This window comes from Penaeus monodon, chromosome 8, assembly GCF_015228065.2.
Source record: "Penaeus monodon isolate SGIC_2016 chromosome 8, NSTDA_Pmon_1, whole genome shotgun sequence".
Lineage (NCBI taxonomy): Eukaryota > Metazoa > Arthropoda > Malacostraca > Decapoda > Penaeidae > Penaeus > Penaeus monodon.
Window position 1 is genome coordinate 38,322,140 of NC_051393.1, and position 15,000 is coordinate 38,337,139.

The 15,000-nt window shown below is 37.2% G+C and overlaps 1 protein-coding gene across 2 annotated transcripts in view; it reads right to left on the reverse strand.

Annotated features, from left to right (window-relative positions):
- Nucleotides 1–4,122: 4,122 nt before the first annotated feature.
- Nucleotides 4,123–15,000, reverse strand: part of LOC119576342 (hepatocyte growth factor-regulated tyrosine kinase substrate-like) — an 11,572-nt gene continuing 694 nt past the window's right edge. For both annotated transcript variants that reach the window (XM_037923984.1, XM_037923985.1), the window contains exons 2-8: nucleotides 14,486–14,604; nucleotides 8,873–9,053; nucleotides 8,403–8,610; nucleotides 7,354–7,477; nucleotides 6,801–7,062; nucleotides 6,447–6,687; nucleotides 4,123–5,865 (exon numbers count right to left, since the gene is read on the reverse strand). In XM_037923984.1, coding sequence (XP_037779912.1) covers nucleotides 5,618–5,865; nucleotides 6,447–6,687; nucleotides 6,801–7,062; nucleotides 7,354–7,477; nucleotides 8,403–8,610; nucleotides 8,873–9,053; nucleotides 14,486–14,604 — 1,383 coding nt within the window. In that variant the 3' untranslated portion in view covers nucleotides 4,123–5,617. The remainder of the gene's footprint in view (nucleotides 5,866–6,446; nucleotides 6,688–6,800; nucleotides 7,063–7,353; nucleotides 7,478–8,402; nucleotides 8,611–8,872; nucleotides 9,054–14,485; nucleotides 14,605–15,000) is intronic.

Here is a 15,000-nt window from a genome sequence, read left to right on the forward strand (position 1 = left end):
ATATTTATGTGCATAATTGAAGTAACTTGAGAAAACAACACAATACATAGTTTCAGAAAAGAAAAACATTGGAAATAAGTATATAAAATTATTGACTTATACATGGAGACACCCATGCTAGAGTGAAATTGTTTTCTGAAGAGAAACTCATACTTCAGATACCCACCCAATCCCTTGCTCGTTGCTGGTTTGGGGGCTTAGGTTGGCGCAGACTGAGGCCCAGTGAAGGATCACCCCTCAACCTCAGCCCTCGCCTGAACTTATTTTGCATGGCCTTTTCTTCTCCTCCTCTCCTTTTCCTTCTCTTCTTCATCCCTTCTTTTTTCCTCTTATCCTTATCATTAACTCTTTTTTTTACACTTTATGCCACAAAGAATATGCTGTGTGACCTTTGATGTCTGGTAAATTTGTTTGTGTTGACTATTGACCATTTTGGAAATCCAGAAAACTTTGTAGCTGGGGGCTTTAAGATGTTAATAGGTCAGAAATTTTTCAATCAATAAAATAAAACTAGCAGCTAATCATCCAAAAGCATTGCAATTGAGGAAGGTGTAGGTTTGTATTCTGGATCTGAAATGTCCCACTTGCATCATTCCACAGACTATAGTGTTTGCACAAGGGCTACAGACTGTTGTTGCTAGCAGAGAAGATTTATAGTGAGAATATGGAATACTGTTTCAGTGTAAAGTTTGGTTTGTATATCTGAACAGTGGTCTAGTTTCCATTTTCTAATTTCCCCTAAGCACAAATAAGTTGCAGATGACATGTCTCTGACCTTTCACTGTGCCAAGATACCCAGGTTATATATTTAGGGAAATCCAAATAGGAAGTGGATTGGTACATCTAAATGGTAGAAGAAAATCAATGTCTGTATGTCGAGGCTGCAATCACACTATCTCATTAACTTGGAAGGGCATTATTTGTTATGGTAACATCTTAGTGCAAAGCATATTTATTGGAAGCAGTCCAAAGCAAAGCATGTCAATTCAAAGACAAAAAAGAAATATTAGTTTTTTTTTCCTTGAATGTGTTTTAGTATGTATTTTCTTGCCTATGTTCATCAGCAAAGAAAGGGATTCATTTGCTGGAATTCCCTGGGCAAATTGACAAGGACTGTAACACAAGGAAGTAAGAGAAACAATAAAAGAAACCATCCATTCTCTATATTCTGACTGAATGCATCGGTATGGAAGTGATGGGAAGATGAACTCCTTGTTAGCAACTGACATCAAGATGATTATACACATTCTTCATTTTAAAAAGTACCTTGCAGAGATTTACATTTTTCATATGCTTAAAATTCCCTATTCTTTTCTTCTTTTTTTCTTTCTCTCCTTCTTTCTTTCTCCTTCTCTCCCTTTCTTTGTTTCTCTCTTTCCTTCACTAAATTGAAAAAACATTTTATTCATGAGTAGCTTTATTGTAGCTTTACAACAGGAACAATAGTATTAATTCATATATACCATTACTTAATTTGGTTGAGATTATAAATTCAAAATACTATCAGTAAATAAGTAGACCTAAAAGCAGGTTTACAGAAGGGAATATTTGCATTTATAATGGTACAAAGATTCTCATTTACTGTACATTGCTTCTTGAGTACTGTTTACTAGCTATGCAAACCTATAAACAATAAAACAATATAACTGTTATCAGAAAAGAATATCCCTGCTCATAGTCTACTGTTTACTTTTAAATATAATAATTTTCACTACCAGGAAAAAGTATATGGTTTTCATTATTACACATACATTGTTTTTGTAGTCCATATTACTGGAGTATCACAAAGTAAATCTTTTGTCAACCTATTTCACTGAAACCTTTAAGAACACCTTCAGCAGCTTTATCTAGAATTCCTTTCGCTGTGAGATCTCAAGTTATAAACTATGATGCAACTATGTGCATATATGGTATGTATATTTGTGTTTCTGTTGTATTTGTGTTGGTGCTTTTGTGTGTGCACACTACTCATATATACAGACAGATACATACATACATTTAATTATTTATCTATTAAAGCAATATGCTTTATAATGACAAGATGTGAATAAAAACACTTTGGTAACTAGTATACATATATGCATTTCGATAAGCATGTGTGATATGCATGTTATGCTTCTTTGTTTATAACAAATATTGAATATTATTCACCATGCCATATTATGGAAACATGAGCTCAAGTTAAAGCAAAGAAGCATCTGTTCATCAGATTCTATTTTCACAAACTGATACCTCTGTAGTCTATATGATATTATGTTGGAAGTTTCTTTACAGCAGCATCTGAGGAGTCTTCAGTACTGTTATGACGCTAGTTTCTTCTGCTATTATTCCACTGATGCTGGTATCACATGTGTATACATCCCTTGTCCAGTGTTTTCATTAATTAATTTTGTTTACACTTAGATGGCTTCTCATTATGGAGTCCTACCTGATCTCACCTTTTCCTTGATTTTTGGAAAACTTTATTTTATCTTTATTGTTATCAGTATTAGTAATAATATTCACATAATCATAATGTCAAAATACTACTACTAATTACAATAACAATATTTATAGTATTTGAAAGAAGAAAAAGTTTCCAAAATACAAGAATGGAGAAATCAGGGATATCCTTGGTGACCAAGTGCTTCTGGAGCCATCAAAATTACAAAACAAATATACAGTGGTCAGTTCAGTCACCACAAAAAGAATCGTACCTACTGAACATTTGATAGTGTAAGCATGAATATCATTAAAGTTAAAGAAATACATGTATGTTAGAGAATAGTGACTGGTATTAACATATTCCCTTTCACTTTCAGAGTATGAGTAGTCCTGGCATGCTGTCAGCTAATTTTTTGAAGTACTGCAGTAACATCTCAATTTTGATTTCTTGTGTCATGCATGTGATGGACGACCTGCTGCAAGGCTGGAACTTCTTTTAGATTCCATTAATTATCAATGAAATCAGGACTATTGCCAGGCCAAAGTAACACGTCAGCATTATGGTCAGTGAGCCATTTGGTAATTTTCCTGGCCTTGTGAATGGGGCCATCATGCATGAAAACGGTGCAGCCAAGACACTCATATGAGGGATGGAGATGGTCTTCAAAAAACTGAATGAAGCCCATCAGAATTCATTGTTTCATTTTTGGGGAGGAAATACAAACTTCCCTGGCCTTTAAAACCACTGAATCATCCTCATATCATGACAGATTCAGAATGCATCACAATGCCAACTGTGTAGGCCAGGTTGAATCTGCTGATTGATGATGGCCACCTTACTCTAGCAGAATGATCTTGAATGCATTTGAATGTGGATTCATCTGACCACATTCCCTTCTTCCAGTATTCAGATGTCCAGTGCATATATTTCTTAGCAAAATCCCCTCACACTTTCTTCATATGCTCCATTAGTATTGGTTTGCAGGCAGCACCGCAGATGGGCAGCTGTAGGTGGTGTTGGATACAGCAGTTTGGATGAAGTTCTTTGAGGAGAGCTATCAGGATGAGGGTTTTTATATAATTCTCAAGCAAGAAGCTTGTCAGTAGCCTTGGAAGTCTTCCTAAGGCATCCAGGATAAGATTTTGCTGGTGGAACATCAGGTGGTGAATTGTGCACTGCAGCAATAAGCAATATTATTGTTGACTTTGCCCTGCCTGTATGCTTACATATTTCCTAAACACATACTTTTCCTTTCCTTGTTTAAAAAATGAGCCTTTTCCTCCTTTGTCTTCCATATCTGATCAATATATGAAGAAATACAAGACAAGAAAAACAGAACTCTAACTGTTGGTAAATTGGGGATGAATCAGCCAGGGTATCAACTTATCTCTCTTCTGGCAGTGTCGGCACCAAGCCTGTTTCCCAAACGAATCCCATACCACTCATCAAGGGGCCTTGCCAGATGTTTCTGGTAAGGCTTTATCTCAAACCTCAGGGTGGGTAATTCAAATCAACTTTTATTGATCAAACATTGGATCATAATGGGCTAGGTCCAATTTCTCTTTGCAGTGACTTTGCATGTACCTGGCGGCAATAGGTTAGGGGCTGTGCACTTAATTTTGATTTTGAATTTGATGCACAGCCTTTTTAACAATAAAAGTTGATGAGGAAATCACTAAGTAACTAAAAACTGGGGCAAATCTTTTCAGACTTTTATTTCAAAGAAATCCTGTAGCATAAAGTATCCACTGTAAGTATACAGTATCCACTGTATGTACATATATATATCAAGGATGATGAAACATATATTAGAGCATGAGTAAAAATTTCAATTTTAATAACATATAAGGTTGCCAAAGGATAACTGAACAAACAGATTATCAATAAGCTATATAAGGTTTTGTAAACATTTTACCTGCACTGACTTAAATTGCTTGTGTATATACCTTGAGTAGTAATATTGGTATACCACATCAACATTATCTTATACATAAGTATGTAATATTTGCAAAGAATATGAAAACAATAACATATACAGGATATATAAAATTTCTACATTTCAATACTAACACAGGATAAATCACTGGCAAATGTCATTAAAATCAATTATTCATTCAAATTATTTAAACCATTTGCCTATACATAAAGGAACTCAAATCATGTATACAGTACTGGTAAAAACTCTTGCTGAATTTATGGCCAGCAATCCACCAATGTCCATTTACAGTCATTAATTTCATGTAATGGAGTTTCTAAAACACTTGGCATCAAGTTATAATAATTTTGATATCAAGAGTTTTGCTAAAAACATACTAGTTATTTAGCTTTATATTTAGCACAGACAAAATACAAGAAAACTTTAACATGAAAAAGGCTTGACTTTACGAGCGTGTTACTTGGAGAAAATAGTAAAAAAAAAGGGAGGGGGGAGTTAACACCATTCTGCATTATTATTTGATTAAATGCTCATACAGAGTTAATGAAGATGAAGAGTTGCCAACTGCTGACAGACAAATACATTTTTCTTTGAGTAAATTATATATCAATCAGTTGTGAAAATAACTAAGCAATAATGAATAAGATAATATCTTAGGTGCAAATCACTAACAGCAAGAGTGTGAATTCTATTTGTGGACTAGCCAACTGCACCTGAACTAGCCAAGCAAAGTTTGCAATTTTTTGTCATACTTCAAAACAATGTGCAACTAGGAGGGACAAGAGTTTTTATCAGCACTGTACATGTAAATAATCCATGTTGAAGTATATTCACTTCCCATTATTATTTCACAGAATTAATAGAATTAGCTTTTTTTTCCAAAGTCAAATACAGCTGCATATGATCCATTTAAGTTTATTCCTATCGTGAATGTATAATAAAATATAAAAACACAAAATTAAACCAATGAAAAGAACTGAATGAAAACCAAAAATTACTAAAACTGATCCTGGTCACCTGGCCAAATATTTCAGTAATTTAACGGATTGCTTACGATTTCTGTAAGACCAGTTTATTTTTGTTTCCTTTTTAATTACTAGCATCAAAATGAAGTATATTTAATTTCCTAATAAATGGAAATCTCTTCTACTGATAGTCAAGTATGTATAAGAAAAGACCTCAGAGAAAAGAAGCTGGAAAAAGTTGACTGGGTTCCATCCTCTCCTCTTCTAGCAACAGAAAGACTCGGTCCACACTCAGTCAAATGAGATGAGCTCAGCCTGCTGCTCCTGTGTTGTTGGGGGTGGCTGGGTTTGAGGAGGAATCTGCGGTGCTCCTCCACTCATATCACCTTGCATGGGCATCACGCCCTGCGGCTGTTGTCCTGGCCCAGCAATGGGATGCTGACCAGCAATCTGCGGAGGAGCCATGCCCGGCCCAGGTTGCTGTTGGGGTGGGTAGCCTGGCATCCCACCACTAATATTTGGCAGACTGTTTGCCATTCCTGAAATTTTTATGATCATTATTACTCAATACAAACTGATACATCACTTTATTCAAGACATGGAAAAAAAACATTTAGTTCATCAAAGAAAAATCAATATTCATGCCAACTATGGTCATCACAAACACTATCAATAAAAAAAATATATAATAATACTAAATAAATAAAACATAGGAACATAGGCATTCTATTTATAAATATAAAGTGGCAAATAACAAATATCTTATGTACACAGGATTAAAAAAAAAAAAAAAAAAAAGGGGGGGGGGGTATGAATATCCACCCTTCTATATAAACTTCTCAGGTATCAGGCATCAACTAGGATATTTACTTTGACTGTTTTGTACATAACAGCTTACTTAAAATGGTAACTAACATTATTTGCACAAAGACCATTTATATGAACAATTCAATATAATATTTAGGCTTAATGCATAAATATTTCTGTCCTTTAGTTTTGCCTTTATTCTATTTGTTACTCTGAGAAATAAATGTATACTAATGACACTGAGAAGCACTTTCACCCAAATATGAAATGAAATTCAAACACAAGAGGTATTTTTCTCCATCCACTAACTTACCCTGCATGTTATACGGGGAAAATTCATGTGGCGGTTGCTGGTATCCTGGCTGAGTCACAGGTGGAGGCCCAGCCTGACCCCCTCCCATCACTGGACCTGGGTGGCCACCTGGAGGAGGATGCTGGTATTGGCCTTGTCCTGGTCCTCCAGGGTAGGACATAGAGTTTGGCGGAGCGCCACCTTGTGGCACACCACCTGGTGGGACTCCTGTCTGAGGCATTCCACCTTGTGGTACACCTCCCTGAATTTTTGAAAATGAAACAGGTCATATTAATTATAACCTAAACAAATTATTGACTGCTTAATTGATGTTTCTAACACAATATACAAAAACTAAATCCCCAAAGGCTTTACCTGGGGAGGCCCCGTCTCAGGTTGACCTTGATACATGTGCCCTGGTAACGGTGGCTGGCTTGGCATGGGCCCAGCCACACCAGGGTATGCAGGGTAACCCATTGGGTACATGGAGGTGGGGGGTGGCCCCATCACAGAACCCTTGTTGAACATCTCCCTTTCACTCTCTGCCATACGATGAAGTGCAAGCTGCCGCTGATACTCTAAATATTCCTGCTTCTTCTTCCTCATGATTTCTAGCTTCTGCATCATCTGAACTTGCCTGAACATATCAAGAATATAAGAAACAAGGATTATTTCTTTTCTTTTTAAATATCACAAAGGCTTACATCAAAATCAAGAACACTAACAAAGAAAACATACAAATGAAAAATTATGGTGACTTTATACAAACTGTAAAAAATAAAAAACTGTATTTTCTAGGGGTAAAAGTAATTCATTTTAAGTTTTGTCCTTAAAAACAGCAATACTACAATGAAAGGAAAACAAAAGAAAAAAATCCTATACACAAATAAGGACATTTTATTCTTCCTATTCCTCACTGCTGCCTCACCTCAGACGCTCTTGTTCCTCTTTCTCTCGTCTCACCCGTTCGCGATGTTCTTCCCTTAGGGCTTCAAGGGCAGCTCGGGCATCCCTCACCTGTGAAATTTTGTCTTGAAGACGTTCACAGTTTACTGAAAGTACAAAGAGTTGTTTAATGGGATGCTTAATGTTGCTATGAATAAAGTTATATACATTCCTTAACCCCTACAATCCGGATAACGCGACCATCATGCCATGAGAAAATTTGGCTTGAGGGGCGGGTGACATGAACATGCTGCCATAGGAAACTCTGGCTATGGGCCAGGGGTAATGTGAACTTGCCATTGTGAGCATTCTGGCTAAAGGCTGGGGTAATGAGAAAGACTTGCCACAAGTGTGCAAAACTCTCAGAGGGTAATTAGCCTCATTTGGTATTTATGAAGGGAATTTTTTTCAATATTTCCATCAATAAACTAGTGTGGAATGTAATGTCCATGAGCCATGATGGGAAGAGCACCGACTCCAGGGAGGACGCTCTTTCCATACTCAGGATCCCATTCCTGACGATCATGACAGGCAGAGCAGGTTATATCACAGAAAATTGAATATAAAAAAAGACAATTCTTATTTATTGTTATTATCAATTGCACAGAGTTATGGACTAGCTAGAGATATGATATGAAGTCTGTGGGCTGAAAACAATCTATTACCATTTGGATAGAGCAAATCAAATGATAAATATGATCTGGAAAATGGCATAAAAGCTTAAAATACTTATGCAGAAAAAGAGAAAATAAGACTGTAAAGGGGAGGCATGGCGGTCTTTGTCACACAAGTGCTCGTCTGCACCCAGCCTACAAGCCACACACCCCCTTACTATCTGCTAATATAAGCCTAATGCACATATTTTGGGCCACATGATAGCAGTGAAGCATCCAGATTCAATGGTCTAAGGAGAATCATGGGAGCTTACTGTTAGTTGTATAAAAATTAGTAACCCTGGCAATAGCAATAAAACACTACATATGTTACAGTCCATCACACTGAAACTAGCTTCTGAACAATATTACTACTCACCTCTTTTGTCATCTTGTTGATGAATGTATTTCAAGAGTTGAGCATGCATTGCTGTGATGTTCATGAACAGAGTTTGAACAGATGAATCATTAGCAATGGGACGTCCTCGACACTGATTGCTCTTCATGCGATTCACAAATATTTCTAACTGAGTACGGAGAGTTGTCACAAACTCGTCCACTTCCTCTGTCTCTCCATTCTGGTAATTCTGCAATTAACCATCTACTCAGACTAGCCTATCAGAAGTATACATATGATTTTGATTATGTTCACACATGACCTTTCTTAATAGTACAATTATTGGTACTCTACACTATCTCAGAATACTTCATTAATCCTTGACTTACCGAAACTAAATAATCTTGCATCTTTATGTTGACTATAGTGACATATAAAAGTAGAATACTGAGAAGAATCTGACAAAGAACAACTATAATGGAAATAATAAAAAGCAGACCAGGCAAACTTACTTCAGTCATCTTGACTTGGGAAAGTTTGGTTGGAGAGAGTGAAGCCTTGGTGGCATTAATGGGTGCTGATGGTTGTGTGGGTGATAGAGTGCTACCCAAATCACTCACTCCTTGGTCCTGCTTTTGCTGAAAAGTCTGCTTTTGCTGTGACTGCTGTTCCCAGTAGGAACGGTCCAAGTATCTGCAAATGTTTAAGCACAGAGGGTCATTTTGAGTTGGCGTGCCGATGGTATATGTACATAAATGAGGAAACTACCAAACAATTGTTACAGTCCAACTTAGGTTATTTCCTGGGAAGAGCAAGGGCATAAGCACCAGCATGTAAACTACATATGCTAGTAATTAGCACCATTGATTGAGTTACTGAATGTCCAAAGAATACTTTTATACAAATCTCAGAAAAAATGCAAATCACAGGTTTATGAAATATTTAGTGAGATTTTTCTTTTAAAAATTTAAGTTTTCTTTACATTTACACATGAAATATGCTTTCCATCATAACCCACTGGTAATATGCTGGTAACTTATAAAGGGGTCTGTATGAATACAGAGTATTAGTACTAATGTTAAAAAATAAAAGTATAAATAATGATAAGAATACCTTAGGTTGGCTTCACTCTAATGGTCATTACAATCCAACCTCTTCAAATTAGTTTTGATTTGAAATTGGTCATTTCCAATGTAAGAGGCACTTCAATATAAAGGGCACATAAGAGGTGGATTTTTCATTTCAAAAAAATAAATGAGATGTAGATTATTCTATTTTGATGTAACCTGTAGATGTTATCATTGATCATAGATGCCATAATTTCAAAGATAACCAACCAATCACATACAGGAGTCCAATGATTCATATTCAACTATTCAAATATTTGCAAAGATAATGCCTTTAACCCACTCGCGATGGGTGTTTCGTAGTGCCATACACCCTACTCTCCGAGTGACAAATATAGCAGCGATTGGACGTGGCCAGGGACCTCCGCGCACGGCACTCACCGCAAGCGATCAAATCAGAGTGTAAGCTCCAGTTTTATGCCCCATTTTATAGCCTTGGGATTATATTGAAGTTTATGCTTTTGAGAACCGAACACAATGTTTTGCGTGCTTGTAAAGCTAAAATGCAGTCTCATTGTAAATTGGATGGAAGTTTTAGTATAGAGTACAAACTCTTATAATGCCATGTGCGTTACTCTCAGTAACATATTTGACCACATATTGTGAGGGATAACCAGAGATTTTATAAAAAAAATATTATTTATTTTTGATACATGCCACACACAAAGTGGCATGCCACTCTTCAAAGCACCCATAGGTGCACTGGCCGACGTTATACTCGACGCAGTAGCTCCTGCTGCTTCTCCTGCGTCCATGCTGCGAACACACCTTACACCTCCTCCTCCTACCAGATACGTAGTGCGTTCGATTACAAGGAGTGGCGGCTGTAGATGGACATGGCACAGCTCTACTCCTCGAAGAGTCGGCCCCTTCTCTGAACTGCCCCAAGAGCTGAGAGGCAAGGCCAACTCGGAAGGCCTTCTGTGATTCCTCCGATCCCAGGGCGCAATGGACAGCCCAGGCATTGACAATGGCCATGTCGTAGAGGAAAAAGAAGACCTTCCTGTACCAGACCTCGGAGCAGCGACTTGTTGGGTAGTAACTGGCCATCTGATCACCAACGTCGACACCTTTCATGCCGATGTTGTGATCTTTTACTACCAACAGCTTGTCCCCATCCACTGCAGCAGTAGGGACAGTAGACAGCATGGTGACATTCTGCGGTCCTTCCGCATCAAGGCAAGCATGTCAGTCTTACTGCTGCAGTAATCGGCATCGCCCTTCACTAAGAGGTCCTTGGGCATGAACTTCCTGTTCATGAGACACCCGGCAATGAGCCGGTGTGACACCTGGCATGAGTGGGTTAACCTGTTCCTGCCGGGTGACGTGCTAGGATGTCATAGCGAACCGCATGGTTGGCAGGTTCAGCTCATAAGCACAGCAACACGCCAGAGCGTGTGGAGCGGGACATTCGGCTTAAGGAAGCAGACTCCCACACCCACTGTCGGGCCACTGCCAGATATTACCAGAGTTTAATTGCTCTCAGAGATTTTTGACAACTGAGAATAATGGGTTAAACTGTAAAATATAAAAAAAAACAATATTTTCTAGGAGAAAAAGTAATCCACTTTAAGCTCAAGCTCACTTGAAACCCATTAAATAAAATGGGTTTAATCCTATTAACAAGGATGACTCGAATGGTTAACCATATGTGCATATAAACCTCCCAAAAATTATAATCCCCCCCCTCCCCATTTCCATTGTGGGAAAAATTCACCAGCTTCAGTAACTCTCACCATCCATATATTTCACATACGTGCATCAACATGTTGTATTCATGCCAGGATTATATGACTAATAATTTTGTACTGACATTGCTATCCATAGTTCACCATTTCTTCATAACAGGATTCCCACCCCACCAAAAAATAAATAAATAAATAAAGTGAAAATTAGTATTTTCTGGCTTAGATTTGTTTCCTTTATTATCTAAACCATTAATTAATTAAACATTTCAGACAGAAATATCTACCTTCATATCAAAAAAGAAGAGAAGAAAAGAAAAGAAAAAGAAGGAAAAATGTAAAAAAATATGACCTCTCTTGAAAACAGTAACCGACTGAATTGGTTGCTTGCTTGCTTGAGATTTGCGAAGTTCTGGCTTCGCCCGGGCCTTTCACTTATGGCCCGGCACTGAATTGGTAATAACCTTATTGCAAAGTTCACTATTTTTTTTTTTTTTTAATACATCATTAGATTTAGAGAAGAAGGAGAAAGGAACAAAGAAAGAAAGAAAGAAAGAAAGAAAGAAGGAAGGAAGCGGAGAGGAGAGAGAGAGAGAGAGAGAGAGAGAGAGAGAGAGAGAGAGAGAGAGAGAGAGAGAGAGAGAGAGAGAGAGAGAGAGAGAGAGAGAGAGAGAGAGAGAGAGAGAGAGAGAGAGAGAGAGAGAGAGAGAGAGAGAGAGAGAGAGAGAGAGAGACACAAAATGGTAAGTGTCCAAATTTCAAACAGCCTGTTCTGAGTTCTTTGTTTACATCAGCTTTTGTACTATCCAGCATTCATAATTTTCATGCACCTTATGATCAATTGATTGCAAGCATGGGACTGCACACAGCATGTAAAAGGCTGATCTTTGAATTTCAGAAAAATAAAAAAATATATAGCTTATGTAAACCTGAATATAATGGTCAAAGTAAAGTTCACAATTGCGAAGTTTTTCTTTAAAAATTCAAAAATCGGGGTTTTACAAGCCCTTCACATAAAGAGTTGATATTGTTTTAGAATATTTTTTGGCAAATCAGAGAAAAACTACGACCTGCAAATGATATCTGGGACCACTGAATAAAAAATAAAAATTCTTCAACAACATGGCCCACCTCATGATATGCAATGAGCACAATTATATACTCTATTACATGAAAAAAATAATAATAAAAAAATAAAAATAATAAAAATAAATAAATAAATAAAATTGTAAAGTTAATTAAAGTCATTTTCTTTTTGTGTTCAAATGACTAAAGCAAGGTAGCCTTCACTCAGGGCAGTCCCCTTCAGGCGAAGGGTAAAAGGGAAGAAAAAGATCCAGAAGGAGAGGCAAGAGAAAAAAAATAATAATAAACAAATAAGATAAACATTAATATAAACAACAACAGAAAGGATAAGGAAGAAAGGAAGCAAAAGAGATAAACAAAAGTAAGATCCCTCAAACACATCTTGATACTATGCTGCAACTGACAAACATGAAATATATAGTTTACATATATTCACCACTGTTGTGGTTCAGAGGATAGCTAGGAGTCAAAAAGATGCTGTGACTTCATGTATCAACCATTATTCTAGATGTATAGGTAGCAAGAAAATGCCTAAACACTTTATGAGCTAGTATTTGTCAAATCCTTTACACATTCACTTTCTCCTATTTTCCTTTCTATTCTCTACAGTTATGTTAATGTGAATAAAATACTTTTTTAAAAGTTTACTGAATGACAAGATATAAGAAATCATACCTTATCACCACAGATCTTATGATAAATAATGAATAAATGTAAAATCATTCACAATCAATAGTGAAATTCTCCCTTTTCATGTCATGGAAGGTTAGACGTCCCTCCCCTCTTTCCCTTTCACCCCATTTTCATGCACAGGCTAATGCTAAATATTATCCTGACAAACTCAAAGTCACTCAAGTAAGAGTAAGCACAAATGCCTGATCTTAAAAATATGATTAAAATGGGATGGAAACAAATAATTTTATATAGAGATTTAACAATTACTTTGTAAAATCATCAAGAAACTTATCCAAGAAATATTCTTTATACATTCAATATATAGGATTCTTTGGATGCTTGAAACATTACTTCTTGCCTCTTTACACCAGTTACCAAATCAGAACTGCGAGACATTGTTGCATTAGTAAAGAATTCCTCCCCTTGTTATGATAATGTTCTTTTTCATTTGAAAACTCTTTAACCATTCTTTTTGTGCATGGTTTCTCATATGAGTTATTTTTCTGCATCATCTTATAATTGCAAAAATTACTCCTTACTAAATTCTTGGGAATTAGAACAGAAGATAAAACAAATCTGGAAGAATCACATCTTTACCATTCAAAGCAAACTAAATAAGTAGTGGTATGCTTTACAACTCAATAATCATTTTCCATAGGTGAATGTAGACACGTCTCTCTCTGTAATTTATCAATATTTAACATTCTGTAACTTCTTCCTAGACAACAATAAAGCCAGTATTTACTACTTAGTAATATGCCATTTGAACCATTTGTGGAATGTGAAAGTACAATCATTAAATATCCTTAACCCCTTAAATCCAGATGATCATCACGCCATGAAAAAATTTGGCTTGAGGGGCGGGTGAAGTGAACATGCCGTCATAAAAAAATTTGGCTGTGGGTCAGGGTGACACAAACTTGCCACACAAGCATTTTGACTGAAGGCTGGGGTGACAGAAAAGACTCACCAAGAGTGCATGATTACACTCATTTGGCATTTAGAAAGGGGTTTTTGCATTATTTACATTGACAAACGAATGTGGAATATAGTGTCCGTGAGCCATGACTGGAAGAGCACCAGCTCCAGGGAGAATACCATTTCCATGCTCAGCATGGAAATGGTATTCCTAGCCACCGTGACCAGTACTGCAAGGTTGTTTACAGGGGGGGGGAGGGGGGGATTTACTTACCGTTATTATTCTTGTACCAAGTTACTGATTACCTAGAGATAATATGGAGTTTGTGCAGTCTATTACCATCTGGATAAAGCAAAGCAAATGTCAAATGGCATAAAACTTAAAACACGCTTATGCATACAAAGAGAAAATAATGGCACAAAGGGGAGCATAGAGTCTTGTCCCCGCACACAAGTGTTCACGTGTGCCTGGCCTACAAGCCGCGCACCTGGCAGAGCAGCCGCTCACTCAAGCCTAATCCCTTATTTTGGTTTGTGTGATTGTAATGAAGCAACCATATCCCAATACAAACTTATGCAATCATACCTACAACAAAACAGAATTGTCATCAAACAAATGGAAAACATCAATTACCTTGCAAGCTCTGGGTCCATATCTTCTTTATCTTGGGATGGCTGTATAGACGTCTGAGCTGGGGTCGGTGAGGACTGGCGCCAATTTCCACCAAGCAAGTTTGATGTTGCTCTTAATTTCTGTAATAAAACAAAAATAAAAATAAAATCCATGTTAAGGATGTTAAAATAAATACATAAATAAATAGAAGGTGCACGCCCACATGTGCATCTGTGTGTGTGTGTGTGTGTGTGTGTGTGTGTGTGTGTGTGTGTGTGTGTGTGTGTGTGTGTGTGTGTGTGTGTGTGTGTGTGTGTGTGTGTGTGTGTGTAAGAGTGAGTCAGTGAGAGTGAGTGAGTGAGTGAGTGAGTGAGTGAGTGAGTGAGTGAGTGAGTGAGTGAGTGAGTGAGTGAGTGAGTGAGTGAGTGAGTGAGTGATGCATGCATAAGTTCTGTGAGAGACTAGGAAAGACAGAGTGAGTGAGTGAGTGAGTGAGTGAGTGAGTGAGTGAGTGAGTGAGTGAGTGAGTGAGTGAG